At 37.5% G+C, this 15223-nt stretch overlaps 1 protein-coding gene across 1 annotated transcript in view; it reads right to left on the reverse strand.

The window, feature by feature from the left end:
• MGA (MAX dimerization protein MGA) overlaps window positions 1-15223 on the reverse strand; it is a 99860-nt gene that overhangs the window by 12987 nt on the left and 71650 nt on the right. The window contains exons 14-18 of the mRNA XM_060294439.2: window positions 13246-13543; window positions 10957-11583; window positions 7385-7675; window positions 5690-7203; window positions 2324-2454 (exon numbers count right to left, since the gene is read on the reverse strand). Coding sequence (XP_060150422.1) covers window positions 2324-2454; window positions 5690-7203; window positions 7385-7675; window positions 10957-11583; window positions 13246-13543 — 2861 coding nt within the window. The remainder of the gene's footprint in view (window positions 1-2323; window positions 2455-5689; window positions 7204-7384; window positions 7676-10956; window positions 11584-13245; window positions 13544-15223) is intronic.

Raw genomic sequence — 15223 nt, forward strand, 5'->3', positions numbered from 1 at the left:
AAACAGAAGATATTATGTAGCATTTTAAACTTACATGTAGTGTATCTTTCTTCAACTGATTTGTCTCATTCAGCACTGCATGTGAGATATGTTGATATATCTAGTTCAATCATTTTAACTGCTATATAGTATTCCAAACTGTTGAATTTTCCAAAATTTGTTTTAGAATGTTAGTAGTTATTTAGGTTGTATCCAAATTTTCACAATGGCAAATTTTCACAATGGCTGCAATGGACAATCCCAGACATGACCCCTTGTACATGTGTGTGAGCCTTTCTAGGATGCATACCTAGGAGTGGAACTGCTGGATGGAAGAAATGCATGCACATCTTCAACTGAGGTCATGTCATACTGCTCTCCAAAGTGGTTTTAACTTACACTCCCACCTGCAGAATGTTCCCATTGCTCCACACCTAGACAACAGTACTATCAGAAATCTCGATTTATACCAATCTTATGGGTATAAATTGGTAAAGTCACTGTGGTTTAATTTGCATTTCCCACTTCGCCTTCCAATGCCAGGGGTGGAGGTTCGATCCCTGGTCGGGGAGATAAGATCCCACATGCCTCGGGGCCAAAAAACGAAAACATAAAACAGAAGCAATGTTGTAACAAACTCAATGAAGACTTTAAAAATGGTCCACATCAAAAAAAAAAAAAAAATCTTAAAAAACTTTTTTTTGCATTTCTCTATTACTTGTGAGGTAGAACAAATTTGCATGTTTACTGGCAGTCTTTTGTGAATTGCCCATGATATCCATTACTTACTTTTCTACTGGATCTTTTTCTTAATGATTTGTAAGAATTATTTTATATGCTTGATACTAATCTTCTGTCAAACACATACTGCAAATATTTTCCTTACAGTGTGAAACTGCCTTTTCACTGACAGAAATTTTTAAAATTTTAACAATCTGCTCCTTTACAGTTATGTGTTGGTTATTCTTGGCCCTTTATTATTCCAGTCCATTAAGATGGTATCTCTGTTTACTTAATTCTTCTTTTTTTAAAAAATAAATTTTATTTCTTTATTGGTTGATTGATTGATTGATTGACTGCTGTGTTGGGTCCCCGTTGCTGTGCGCAGGCTTTCTCTAGTTGCGGTGAGTAGGGGCTACTCTTCGTTGCGGTGGCTTCTCTTATTGTGGAGCACGGGCTCTAGGTGCACGGGCTTCAGTAGTTGCGGCGCAGGGGCTTAGCTGCCCCGCAGCATGTGGGATCTTCCCGGAAAAGGGACTGAACCTGTGTCCCTGCATTGGCAGGTGGATTCTTAACCACTGCGCCACCAGGGAAGTCCCTACTGAATTCTTCTTCAATGTCTTTCAATAACATTTTATAAAAGTCTTGCACAACTTGTGTTAATAATCCCAAACAGATTTTTCGTATTTTTAATTACATTTTTTTGCTTGTTGCTATTGTTTAGGAACTCGATTGTAGTATACTGAACTTACATCCCGCAATACTGCTGAACTTAAGTCTAATTAAGTTTTTAAGAGATTTAAATTCTTTCAGTCTTAACCAGTAGGCAACTGAAGTACCTTCCAAATAGCCCTGGAGTGAAGAAAAATACTACCTACAGCCCTCCTTAGACTTTCTCACTAGGAATGAAGAATTACTCTTTCTTAACTCATTGCTGCTTCAGGTAGCTGATGACATAACAGGTTGAAAAGCTCAATGTCTGGCACAAAATAACAACTCTTACCTTCTTTCCCTTCTTTCTCTCACACCCCAGTTCCTAATCAATACAAGGCTTACTCAGAACATTTTTTTCTAAGGCATCATGCTCTCTGTATTTTCATCTCATCAGCTGAACAGCTATGAAAATTTTTCTAACTGTAATGACCTATTCAACTAGCAAAGTAACCAAATTTAGAATTTAATGCCATATTCTTAAAAGAACTAACCTTTGTTGAATAGTCCACTTGCATCAGTTATGTTAGTTATCTCATACATTATCTCATTTAATACTTGAAATGGGGGCATTTTCTTCATTTCATAGGTAAAGAATCTAAGATTCAGAGAGATTACAGACTTGCCCAAGATTAAACAGCCACAAACTAGCAAAAGCAGTATTTTAATACCAATGTATCAGGCTCCAAAAGCATATGTTATTCACACTTATATACTGCCTCCTAGCAATAACAAGGCAAGTTAATTACCTCTGGATTACAGCTCCTCTCCTCATCTACTACTAAGAAAAAAGCTAGAGAAATAAAGGAACCATGTCAGTTACCCAGAACTCCTGAATAGAACATTTAGTTTTGCTTATGGTCATAAAATTACAACAACAAAAAACAACAATCCAAAGAGAAGTAAGACTTACAGCTGTTTGAAAGTCTGTGTATGGGCAGCTGCGGTCTTCAAGTGGACAACATTAACTTCCTCCGGGAGCTCTTCTACAGTCTCAATGTCCACCTGCTCTTCATCATCCTCAATGTATTCTACACAGTTATTCTGAAATACAGCATTTCAACAGTAAATAAAGTATTGGGAAGCAAGCACACCTAAACTTTTCAACTGAATGCTCCCCTTATAAAGCCAACCAGTGCCAAACACTGATCTTAAACCATGAGTACTGATAATCCTAAACTTGTTAATCATAAAATGGAATTAAGTCATAAAGACAACATATGGTTAGAGCTAACTACCAAGAACTACATTATAAATCACAGATATATATTAAAAAGACATCATTAGACTGAAGAGACAGAGTCCCCAAAGGGCTGTATGGATGCTTCAGTGTTATTTCTAGTGGACAAAATTCAGGTACAGATATATTAAAGCTGCATAAATCTTAATATTAAATAGCAGTAAAATAGAATTTGGTGAGGAAGAAGGTAGAAAGAAGAAAAATTCAGATTCTAGTTTGAGTGCTTCATGGTTAATCCCATATTAAACACCCACAGAAACATATTCAAGGCAGATATGGAAACAGATTATAGCCCAGACAGTCTTCTAAGTCTCTCAACCCTACAGAATGAGAGCTTTTGAAGAATTTCAGATACCAAAGAAGCCCAGGCTTGCTGTACTTATTATACCAAAATATGAGTCAATCAGTAAGCATTTATTGAGCACCCACCACAGAAACTCACTGTATATTTATAACAGTAGACTATATGGATTATGGGATATGCAGATATGCATAGTCCACCTTTAAAAGCAGATATGCAAAATATGCAAAATATGGATTATGGGATATGCAGATATGCAAAAGTCCACCTTTAAAAGCAGTGTTTACTATGTCAGAAACCAAACAGAGAATACGTTATCTGTAACTGTACTGTACCAGAGAGGCACAACTCAAAATGAAGCATCCCCATCACCTTATTAATTCTATGTTTAAACTTGCTGGAAAAACTACTTACCCCCAAATTACAGGCTCCCTAAGGCTAAAGGACATAAGTGATGCAAGTCATCATTCATGATCCCCAATTTAAGCATCATCTAAATAATGTGTATTAAATATAAACAATGGATATTAAAATTAACGTTAGGAAGCTAAATCAACAGAACCCCAAGGGTTTGAATAGTAATGTAGGTAGATGCTTTACCATATTTAAACTGAAGAATGTGTACTGCGTGGCTTTAATTGCAGGCTTTATAAATAATATCCAATAAACTTCATCAGAGAAGACTTAAAAAGGCTACTCACAACTTTCCTTACACTATTCCAATATGCTAATCACAGGTATAAAGTTATCATAGGTGTCAGACATAAACATAAATACAATGTAGAATTTAGATGTGAATGTCCTTAGTTTTAAAAGGCCAGTGTACCTGTCAGATTCCCTATTAGGAAATTCAAGCAATGCCACGCTGTATGACTAAGAAACACTAAAGGTTCCATTAAGTCAGTTCTACTGATAGCAATAGTTTTCACTGATTTTAAAGCTGGACTGTTTTTGACCTGTGGTTGCCAAGGGGGAGGAGGTGTGGGGAAGGGATGGATTGGGAGTTTGGGATTAGCAGATGCAAACTATATACAGAATGGATAAACAACAAGGTCCTACTGTATAGCACAGGGAACTATATTCGATACCCTGTAATAAACCATAATGGAAAAATTTTTTAAATTAAAATTAAAATAAAGTTGGACTGTTTTTGGTCTGATGCTTACCTAGGCTGACTTACAACGAAAGACCCTGCAAAAAGTGCAAGAAGATCTGCAATCTAACTCCTAAACTACCTATAGACATAAGTCCTCAAAAAAGATTAGGTTATAGACAGAATGTGAGGCAAATGCGTATAGAATCATCCAACTGTAGAGCTAGATCCTCATTTTATAAATGAGACAGGTGAGGTACAGAGATAACCAACATAGGAACGTTAGAATATTTAAACATTTTAGAGGTTTAAAATATGAATCTTTTTGCTATATTTTATCTCCGTAAGGCAGTTAGTTAGGCATTAACAGAGAAGGACCAGGTAACACAGGGAATGAATGAATCTCAAGGAAGTGAGATTCTAAAACTGCCAGGCATGACAATCATTGTATTATCTGCTCCTGAAGAGAGGGACACAATTTAGATTTCAAGGCACCCCACAGGCAGCTGGCTATCACCTCCTTATGTTTTACATCAGACCCCAGGTCAGGGGTCAGCAAACCACAGCCTGCCATCTGTTTTTGTAAATAAAGTTTTATTGTAACACAGCCACACTCATTCAGTTACTATTGCTTATGGCTGCTTTCACTCTACAACAGCAGTTGAGTAGTTGCAAGAGCAAGTCATCTAGCCTGCAAAGTCTAAAATATTTACAATCTGGCCCTTTACAAAAAAAGTTTGCCCAACTCCTGCCCTATATCATATCTGACTCTCAAGTTACTTAGTTCAGCAAATACAACCCTAAATAAAAGTCTAAAAAATGGCTTCAGGGGCTTCCCTGGTGGCGCAGTGGTTGAGAGTCTGCCTGCCGATGCAGGGGACATGGGTTCATGCCCCGGTCCGGGAAGATCCCACATGCCGCAGAGCGGCTGGGCCTGTGAGCCATGGCCTCTGAGCCTGCGCGTCCGGAGCCTGCGCTCCGCAACGGGAAAGGCCACAACAGTGAGAGGCCCGCGTACAGCAAAAAAAAAAAAAAAAAAAAAATGGCTTCAGAAAAATATAAATTAGAAAGGTCAAATTACAAAGAAAGATGACCAAAGTTCAGAATACAAATTCTAGACACTAATTTTAGGAGATGATTAAAAACAACTTTAGGCAGGGTTGTATTAAAATATTAAATAGTATTTTTCGTTTCTCTCCAAAAAGAAAAACATCTCTATAAATGCAGGTAGATAAATTATCTTCCAGTTCTAAGGCTGCCTATTCCCTGTTTCTTATATATATCTACCAGATAAGCTACAATCACTTCACATACAAAATGTCAAAGAAACTGAGACTGAATGGGAGTAGTGGTTTCAGACTTTTTCTTAAAAAAAAAACCTAATTTGATAGGGACTCTCAAGCATCTATCCCCCTAAGGCTTAAGTCAGCCTTCCTATAATATCAGACAAGTCTCAAAGCTCAATATAAGCTCAATAAATGTTACCTGACTGACACAGCCCAAAAACTACAAAGTCATTTAATCATGATCTAAACCTAGGCATCCAAATCAATGTATCAGGTCTTAGTGATCTTCTGGAAAAACTACTGTCTCTAATGAATCATTTAAATTCTTGAGGTTTCAGTCACAACAAAAATGGGCTCACCACCTTTTCTACATCATCAACCTCCTCACTCTGGTAGTCAGAAACAACATCCACAATCTCATCAATAGAATCATCGGTTTTCTCATTCTCATCTTCCTCATCATCCTCTTCCAAATCCAAAACAGTGAAGTCAGCACTGCTTCTCCCACCCTTCTTCTCTTGCTTTGGTTTTATCTGTTCTCCTGATAGCAGTAAGTGACCTTGAAAATGTCCTTCCCCTCTGCTCCCTTTGGTAGCTCTCCTAGGAAATATGGAGAAGGCTGCAGGACTAGAAATCCTACTCCAAGAATCACATTCAGTTTTTAAAATTTTGGCATTCTCAGTAGTTCCACTTTTTCCAAGTAAATCAGAGATGCCGTGTTCTTGTTGAAACACATCTGAATTTTCCTGACAAGTTTCTGTTTCTTTAATTAACTGCTCATCTGTCTCTTTCTTGCATTCTTGTGAAGTTCTAACACATTTCTGGGTCAAAGGGCCCTTTAGGTGTTTTCTCCACCTCTCCCTAATGCTGTCCTTCTCCAGAGAATCTCCACATCCCTTCTCCTTGGCCTCTGGCTTTGGATTAGATTGCTGCTCCACAACTCTGCTCCCTGAAAATTCAAGTTTACTTTCTTCTTTAGAGATAATTGGAAATTCATCTGATTTTTCCCCTGGATTGTCTAAGCCTTTCTGCTGTTCCACTTTCACATCAAGTTTTTTAAGCTGCACATTACTCACACTTTGGACTGTCATATTACTGGCTCTTCCAGAAATGTTCTTAACTTCCAGAACAGTCAGTTTTTCTTTGGAACTGTTATGATTCCTAATCCCATACTCTTCATCAACATTTTTATAGTCTTCACCTGTGTGTGAGCCAGTGATATAGGCATGCTGAGAAGGTTTAACAGTTGCAGGACCTTCTTCTGTAAGGGATTCTTCATCTAAATGATCACCCCCATCTTCCAAGGAATCATTCAGAGTTTCTTCTGAGACAGTAGCTCCTGAGTTTTGCTTTATTATATTAGCCTCAGGGTCTATAGCTTCTCCTCCTGACTGCAGGGTCTTCTTAGTTTCCTGTTCTCTTTTTAAAAAGCTTGTTTCATCTTTTTGGTCTGCATTCTGAGATTCTCTTTTCATCTGAAGTGAAGCAACATGCTGAAGAATGGAGCTGGGAACAGGCTTTTGTCCTGGGAGCTGCAACAAGGCAAAACTACCAGACTGGAGAGGAATAAGACTGGCTGTACCAACAGGCTGCCCTCCTGAACTATAGGTTATTTTGGTTTCAGAGCCTGTTTTGCTTGCAAAGCTTTGTGGTTCAGGAGGGGAAATCCTCAGAGTCAATGTACCAGACTGAGACACAAAACTAGGTCCAGAAGAAAGCAATGATGGTGCCTGAGTGATAACATTCATTGCTGGAGAAGACCCAACAGTCTGAATTACAGGATTCATAACAGAGAAAGAGGAGGACGAAGCAGAAGATGGTGGAGTCTCTGAAGGTTTGGAAGGAGTGGGTAACCGGATTCCCATCACAGACCCTGGTAAGAAAAAGAACATTGTAAATCACCACTGCCCAAATCAAGACTTCCAAAGTATGCATTTCTTTTCTAACAGGTGATTCCAAGACACTAAGAAGACCAATCCTGGTGTATTAACATACCATATGACCAAATGATTCAAGAAAAGAGAAACTTATCAGAAATATCTCTAATTTTATACCTGGGTTCCGAAACATGACAGGCTGTAAGTTGGGCTGGGTATTAGAGCCTCGAAGCTGATGCAAAGGGAGGAGCTGGACAATCTGCCCATTAGGGTGCCTGAACAGGTTCATTCCACTTGGGCTCCTAACAGGCTGCAAGACCATCCGATGTCCCTGAAGTTGTGTGTTTGGGACAGGTCTAAGAGTAGGAGAACCCTGCTGCACTGGAATCAACAACAATCGAGGTCCAGCACGTTTCACTGTGTTAGGAGAGACCTGTGGAGTAGCCACTGGAATCTGAGGAGCATTTTCTGAAAAACAGGAAATGGGAAACATAGTATCAGAATTTCCCTTTAATACTTGGGGAAAAAATAATTATGACATAGGATCTAACCACGCTACATATAACTTCTACTTTAAACTACAGAGTTGGTAAAATCCTGTCCGTCCATGATACACTACTTACTAGTCTTATGGCTGAGACAATTTACTTTAAACCTAAGTATTAGCCAGACATTGCAGGGCCTTACATTTAGATTGGTAAAAAAGAAAGTATCAATTGTCAAGAGGTGCATTTAAAGAGATAACACTTCTGCCTAATGAAAAACATGGCCTCTTAACCTGGTTCTCATTAAAGTTCAAGATAAAATTCTCTTGTTCAACTTAAAAATTCAGGCTGTTAACACTTAATAGACTTATGACTTAGTTTCACAGGTCTTACTCAAGTAAGAAAAAGTCAAGGACTAAAAATCACAAAGTACTAAAAACTTCTTGGCTTGTAAAATTCACTGATAAATAAGCAAAGCATAAAGATTTGTGGAAATTATTTTTCAGAAGGAAAAAAAATACATACCCCCAAAAAATGGAATGAAATTAAGAGACATCAAAGAAGCAGGGAAATAAAGCCTGGTTAGGAAGAGGCAAAAGATAGTTTTAAAACAAACAGAAAAAGCAGAAATTTAATGCAGAAGATGTGAATTAAAAGAGATTTCAAAATATTAATAGTACCTAAAGATTCACTTTAATGTCTGGAAGAAAATACTAAGGACATGAAAAAAAATAATATGAGTAATCTACAGCTAGGTTTTGGGTCACAGGAATAAAGAGGAAGGAATAACATAATAGTAAGCATAAATGAAAGTGGTCTAACATTACCATTCAAATTACTGAACTTCTTTAACATTATTACTTCCAATTACCTCTTTTTTTTAAACATTATTAAATAAAATTTTTCATCAGTTTGTCACTAAATATAAAAATCAACAAGCCAAACAAAACAAAGATTTTAATATGTGATATTCTATCAGATAGGTACTCTGCCCAAAAAACATATCAAATTTCTAAAACAAAGTGAAGCTCCTAAGATTTACATGACAAATTATATATAGAAGATCCATGACTACTTTTGAAAATGAAATAAAACACAAAGACCAAACTGTTTATGAAAAATAGTGTGCAACTTAAAACAAATTCATCTATCTTATGTGAATTAAGAAACATGTTAAAGCATTCTTAATTTCCTGAACATTTCTATTCACATTAAGTTTTAGAGAGTGATTCAAAACCAAATAACTCCAAAAGCAGCCTTTAATACACACACTAAATATGTCATTATTTATTAATATGCGTGAGAGGGGAAGAAGGGAAAGACAAAAAGAAGGAAAGTCAAATGAAAAGGTCAGAGTTGTCTAAATTCCAAAGTTGAGATCTACTTTATGAACCTATAACAAAATTATACACTTCCTCAGAAGTTGGCAGTGATTTGAGTCAGCTCCATTTATAAAAGAGCAGGTAAGAAAATCTGTTAACATTAGTATTTCCTCAAGTAGTATTACAGAAGACACTTTTAGGTGGTAGGTGGATATAGAATAACACCATATCACATTGTCAGCATTTTAATCTTTTGATTAAAATACAGAAGAAATTACCAGTCTTTGATATTATGTCTTTAATAGTATGCCAACGTTTTCTAACTTTCTTCATTAACAGAAATAGCAAGCCACATGTTAAGAACTTACAGTAGCTGGCTAGTATTTGATACTTTTTATTATTGTTTCAGTGTATTTATTTATGAGGCTACCCTCTATTTTGGCAAGTAATGTTGGTTTCCAATAACAGTAATACTGCTCCTTTTAAAAGTACATTTAAGTGAACAAATGACTGGATTTAAATAAAAATGTTATGTCAATTGTATGATAGTACAAATGGGAATCAGAGCAAAATACCTGAATGTATGTTCCAAGTGACTGAAATCTGAGAGACAATGAACTACAAAAGGTAAACTGTTTTACAGTTTCATGACAGAATTAAAAATATAAAGAAAGGTTAGAATCCATGATTTAGAAGACATGACCAGTTAAAATATGACAAGATATGAACCTTGAGATACACAGGAAATCAAAACAGCTTCATCAACAACTATCTTACTTTTGAAATTATATATTAGCCATTTTTGGTATGTTTATTTACAGGAAGTAGCAAAAGACAACAAATTTGATACTGTCATCCACTTTTCCTTTCAACAGCACTTCAATTTATAAATCACTTCTTTCCTAAAATATCAAGAGGGATTTGGACCATGCCCCTAAAGACAAAAATATTTAGTAGGAAAACTATCAGTTACCAAGACAGAACTGCTGTTGGCTATGTTATTCCCCCTTAAATCCTGCAAAGTCTTTCATACTCTTTTCCACAGTAATTCCTCTTAGAGTCTACTAAGAGAACAACTTGCTTTAGCTGGTTGAATTAAGATAGAAAAATTACCAAAGTGTTGAACTATTCCTATTTCAAATTCACTTAAACTAAGCCAACAAGAGAAAAAATTTCATTTTAACTATAAACTTAACATATAAAATATCAGAGTCCAGAACAAAGAAATATGCCTCCTTACTTCTATTTCAATCAGTTTACATATAGTAATTAAGCAGGAGAATAATGTCAGTAGTATATAGGAGTTGGGCTGATTCATAAATGATTTTTACTAAGAAAGAGGACCTAGAATTTTAATCTTAAGCAAGGAGGAGAGAAAGGGCCCTCAGCTTGGCTGCAGCAGAAGCAGAAGCCCTCCAATCTTTTTTAAATATAAAGCAGCAGCCCTCCCACCCCCAAAACAGGGAACAACTACATATGGTTCCCTCCTCAGAGATATGCGCCCCCAGCTCTCAGCACACAACAGGCTGCACTTCCTCCTGTGCCCACCTTAACGCTGCTCTACTGGCTCAGAGTTCCACTCCCATATGCAGTATTCTTCAGCCAGCATTTCCATTCTAATGTTTTTGAATATTGTTAATCTCCTGAAGAAATCTCTAGCCCCATTAAACCATCTGTCAACGCTGTTTATCTCTAAAGTACCAGTTACAGGTTTTATTAGCGCTTTGGTTACAAAATTGCATGAATTTTCAGTGATTGTCCTAACCCTATCTTTACCACAAGCTCTATTATTTTCAGTGTTCAGTTTTGCAGAATGTAATGATTTTTAGGAATATATGTATCATGTTATAGCAGAAACACCTGATATATCTATAATCCTATCAAAACCACAAAGTTATATAAACAGCTGTCAGTAAACCAGCTTGTAACATCTAGGCCTTACCTGGTCTCTGGCTCACTGGTGGACTCCCATCAATTCCCGAGAGTATAATGGGAACAGAGCTCAGAGATGAAGTTGGTGTGGTCACCATGGAGGAAGATGCAGCTGTGGTCACCACGACTATGGAGGTGGAGGCAGTGGAAGCAACAGGAAGAGTTATGGTTGGAGGAGATGCTACCAAAGACTTAGGAAAAGCAACTGAAGCCACAGGGGTAGTTATCCCAGTCGTTTTGATAAGGTTCACAGTGGCTGTAGACTGGGTAGGTGTTACAAGGGTGCTGGTATTAGTTTCAGAGACCTCAACAACCCCTGCAGTGGGGGCACCAGAAGAATAAGTAGTTTCCTTAGTTCCCACGTCAGAAATAGCAGTCACAGGTGTCACAGCAGTAACATTCTCTAAAAACACTTGAGGGGTGGTAGTAGTGACAGCAGCAGTCACAGGACTGCACACCTGAACTGGCTCAGAAGAAACCACAGGTGTGACGACCATTACTGGAGAAGGTCTGATACTGAACTTCTGTGGCCCTGTTAGGGGTTGGGGTGTGCTAACTCCAGGTATCTTCTGTTGCAGGGCTCCAACTTTACTCATCACAAACTGTGTGAACACACCACCAGGAGAGGGTCGAGCCGCTGCAAATAAAAATTTGCTGGTCAAAAATCTTCAGTTCTCATATTTTATCCTTGTAGTGATTGTGTTTATCAACATATTGTGCACCACTGGGTCAATTTCTTACAGGTATTAAGAAATTTCTTACCTGCATTACACATGCCAATTTCCACCCACAGAAATCAAACACACCTCTCCACCCAAACCAAACCTTTAAAATTCTAACTTTAACAAAGGGATTGAAATTGGGTGTTCCTTCTGAAATTCTTTTGGTTATGCAATATAATCAAATTGCCAGGACACTAAAAAGACAGTACAGCAGCACACAACTTCATCATCTAAAACAGATGAAGAGACTGCACTCCTCCTCATTAGAAAGGACGCCCATACCCTTTCTCTCTGGGTGTGGATTTCTGCCTAGCTTCCAACTTAATACAACTGTTTCTCTGTGTGCTCTCTGAATGAATGAATAAAAACAGATGAAGAAAGTAAGAAGTTGAAACTGTATTCCTAATTCTAATTTTAAAACTTTTTTCCATCACTTCCTCCTGTCCCAGCACCTCCACCTCTTTATTGCTGTCCTTTTACAAGACAGTAAAGTTTTGCATTTTTCTAAAATGTATAAAGACATTTTTTAAAAGAGGGCAGGGGGCTTCCCTGGTGGCGCAATGGTTGAGAGTCCGCCTGCCGATGCAGGGGACGCGGGTTCGTGCCCCGGTCCGGGAAGATCCCACATGCCGCGGAGTGGCTGGGCCCGTGAGCCATGGCCGCTGAGCCTGCGCGTCCAGAACCTGTACTCCGCAACAGGAGAGGCCACAAGAGTGAGAGGCCCACGTACCGCCAAAAAAAAAAAAAAAAAGAGGGCAGAATAAGACTATCTTTTTTAAAAATCACCAACTGAAGCTACTTTTTAAGAAAGAGGTAAAATGGGTTCTTTTTAAGGCAAGGCCTATCCTCCATCTTCACACAAGTCCAGCATTTAGCCAGAGATTTCAATTTCCTATTAGAGGAATAAAAATAGAGCAAATGACATTTTTACTTAACATTCCTAAATAGACCTGAAACAACAAAAAGAGGAATCCAGTAAACCAACTGTATATACTCTCAATGCTAAAACACAAATGATTTCAAGAAGGTAATTTTTTACAGACTCTAGCACTGCAATGTTAAACAAATGAGGTTTTTACTCACAGAACAGGGATGAATATAATAAAGCACTGTTTCCAAAATTCTATTTTACAAGAGCCTTCTACTCTAAGACTAATACTAACTCAACCCACTTTGATTTTGCTAGCTCCTTGGTTTCATTAAGTTCAAGAAACATACATATGACTGGTACCAAAAACACCAGTCCTCATAGGAAAAATAGTAAATTAGGGAAGTATTTAAGAATACATCTGCCCTTTTGAAAAACAAAATTAAAAACCTAAGTCTTTTTCTACATTAATAAAAACAGTCTAAAAGTCTGGAAATAACTGTAAAACTAACTCAAATTCAGTTCATCTAGTATTGTAGGTCATCAGAAGAGTTACTAAAAAATTAAAAAATTCAGGCAAGATAGACATCCAGAAAAAAAATAATGCCAACTTCTATATTTCTCTAAGTTTTACAACCCCCGTATCTGTATCCACTGGCCCAGCACCAGGTTACAACCCTTTGGAAAACATATATACAGTCAAACTTACCAATTGGTCTTTTCGCCGGGACAAATGCCTTCAGATTCTTCCCAGGGCGATTTGTTGTAGCGCTGGAGGAGGATGCCGTTTTGGAATTGGATGTTGAAGGCAACAGGGTACGTGGTTTCCTGGATGCAGCCACCTTGGCATTGGATGCTACCTTGGAGATGACAGTACTGAGGGTTGAGAGGTCCAGGACTGAGGGTCGCAACCTGCCTGTGATATAAGCAGCTAGCCTATTGGCTGGATGCAATGCCCCCATCTGTCCCAATAGCAACTTAGCCTGCGGGTAACTCTTACCATTAACCTGAAACAAGTGGCAAAGAGAAATTCTGTAAAGATAAAATTCTCTTGCTAACTCATCTCCCTTGACAAGGGTTTCATTTTTACCAGGTTTTAAAAGTCTGTTTTTCAGATTTAAAGGGAAAAAGAAATGGACTTTTTCCATTTGGTATAATCTGAGTATTTAGGAGATGGAAAAAAATGTTGTCATCTGATACTCTAAACTAATCTCATCTCCTTCATTTTGGTAGTTTGGAAACAGAGAATCTTAGAAACTCATCATACCTGCATCCTAGATATGTGTAAGATACAGTCAAATCTAAGGAAAACCATCCAATTGTTTTACTTGTCAACATGCAACTCTGGTTAAGCTATTAACAATCATCAGCAAAAAATATGAGTAACTGTGTTCCATGAAATCTGACAAGACCAGTGGCATGATGAACCCTTCTCATAAGCATCCTTCATATTTGAAAAATATATGGTGAGTCTACTTTAACTTATGAGAAAGCCACTGTTACAAATACCTAAGCCACAAAGTCACCTTAGTTTTCAATTTTCAAAAAACTCAACTTTGAAGATAACTGTCTTCATCTTTTGGACAAAACTTGGACTCAAGATAAATGCTAGTTGAAACTCATAGTAATTTTTTAAATTTTCAGAAGAAAATGAATCAATGAATGAGGTAAAGATTTTTCTCTACTGCCTGAGTTGACAGACCACCCCATCTTAGGCATGAGAATCATTTTTAAAAAAAGAAAACAAAAACCTCTCAAGTTTCTTACCCAAGTTCTCTATGTCATATTGCTAAGTGACTAGAGGAGATACCCTTTCCTGTCTCTCTTTTCCATCATTTAAAGGGGTGAGGGAGTGGAGTGAGGTGGGGAAAATCCTACTCTCTAAATTAATAGGGAACTGGTGAGGAGAATAGCTACACCAAGCTTCTCTCTCTTCTAAGACACAAAATTACTCTTTGCTACTTAAGTAGAATTGTTATTATTTCCAGAAAGATCAGGAATATCTTTGCCCCATGTTTGATACAAAGAATACGATCTTTCCATCCTAAAGTAAACTTTACTATATAGTCTTCCAGGTTCTGTGGAGTCTGGATCAGATACCCCTATCTGCTCCTTTGGGACTTGCTCTGAACACTCCTCAGTAGCTCCCCCAAAGCATACCTCATAACAGTGGCCTGACTGCTTATGCAGGTTCATATTTTACGGTGGCTTTCTGAGTCCTACACAGGAGAACACAAAATTTCTATGACTGTATCTGAGGGGCGTCTAATCTCACTAGAAATGATCTCAGGTAAGTCTCTGTTCTCAAAGTATCAATCAATAAATGAAACAAGGAGAAAACACTCTTCTCATCATTAAGAGTTTAAGAAATATCAACAGAAGCAGTTACATAGCAACTGCAACAGAAAGTTTTTAATTAAGTAGATCAGTCATAACAGTGGAACAGACCTTAGCCCAGAGAAGCAGTTGAGCTAGTGAAGTCAAGTAACCTTAGCAATAAAGTCAGACACTACCCCACATTTGGTACTATGATATAAAAGTGCATTTGATATGTCACTGAACAAAAAGAGAAAAGCTTTTTGACTGTGACATTTTACCTCAGAACTTTTCTTTCCAAAGGATTTTCTAATGCCAGTATAATTTTACTAATATACCTGCCTGAATTACTTAACAGCAAGGATATAGAT

This window comes from Globicephala melas, chromosome 2 (assembly GCF_963455315.2).
Source record: "Globicephala melas chromosome 2, mGloMel1.2, whole genome shotgun sequence".
In the NCBI taxonomy this organism is placed as follows: domain Eukaryota; kingdom Metazoa; phylum Chordata; class Mammalia; order Artiodactyla; family Delphinidae; genus Globicephala; species Globicephala melas.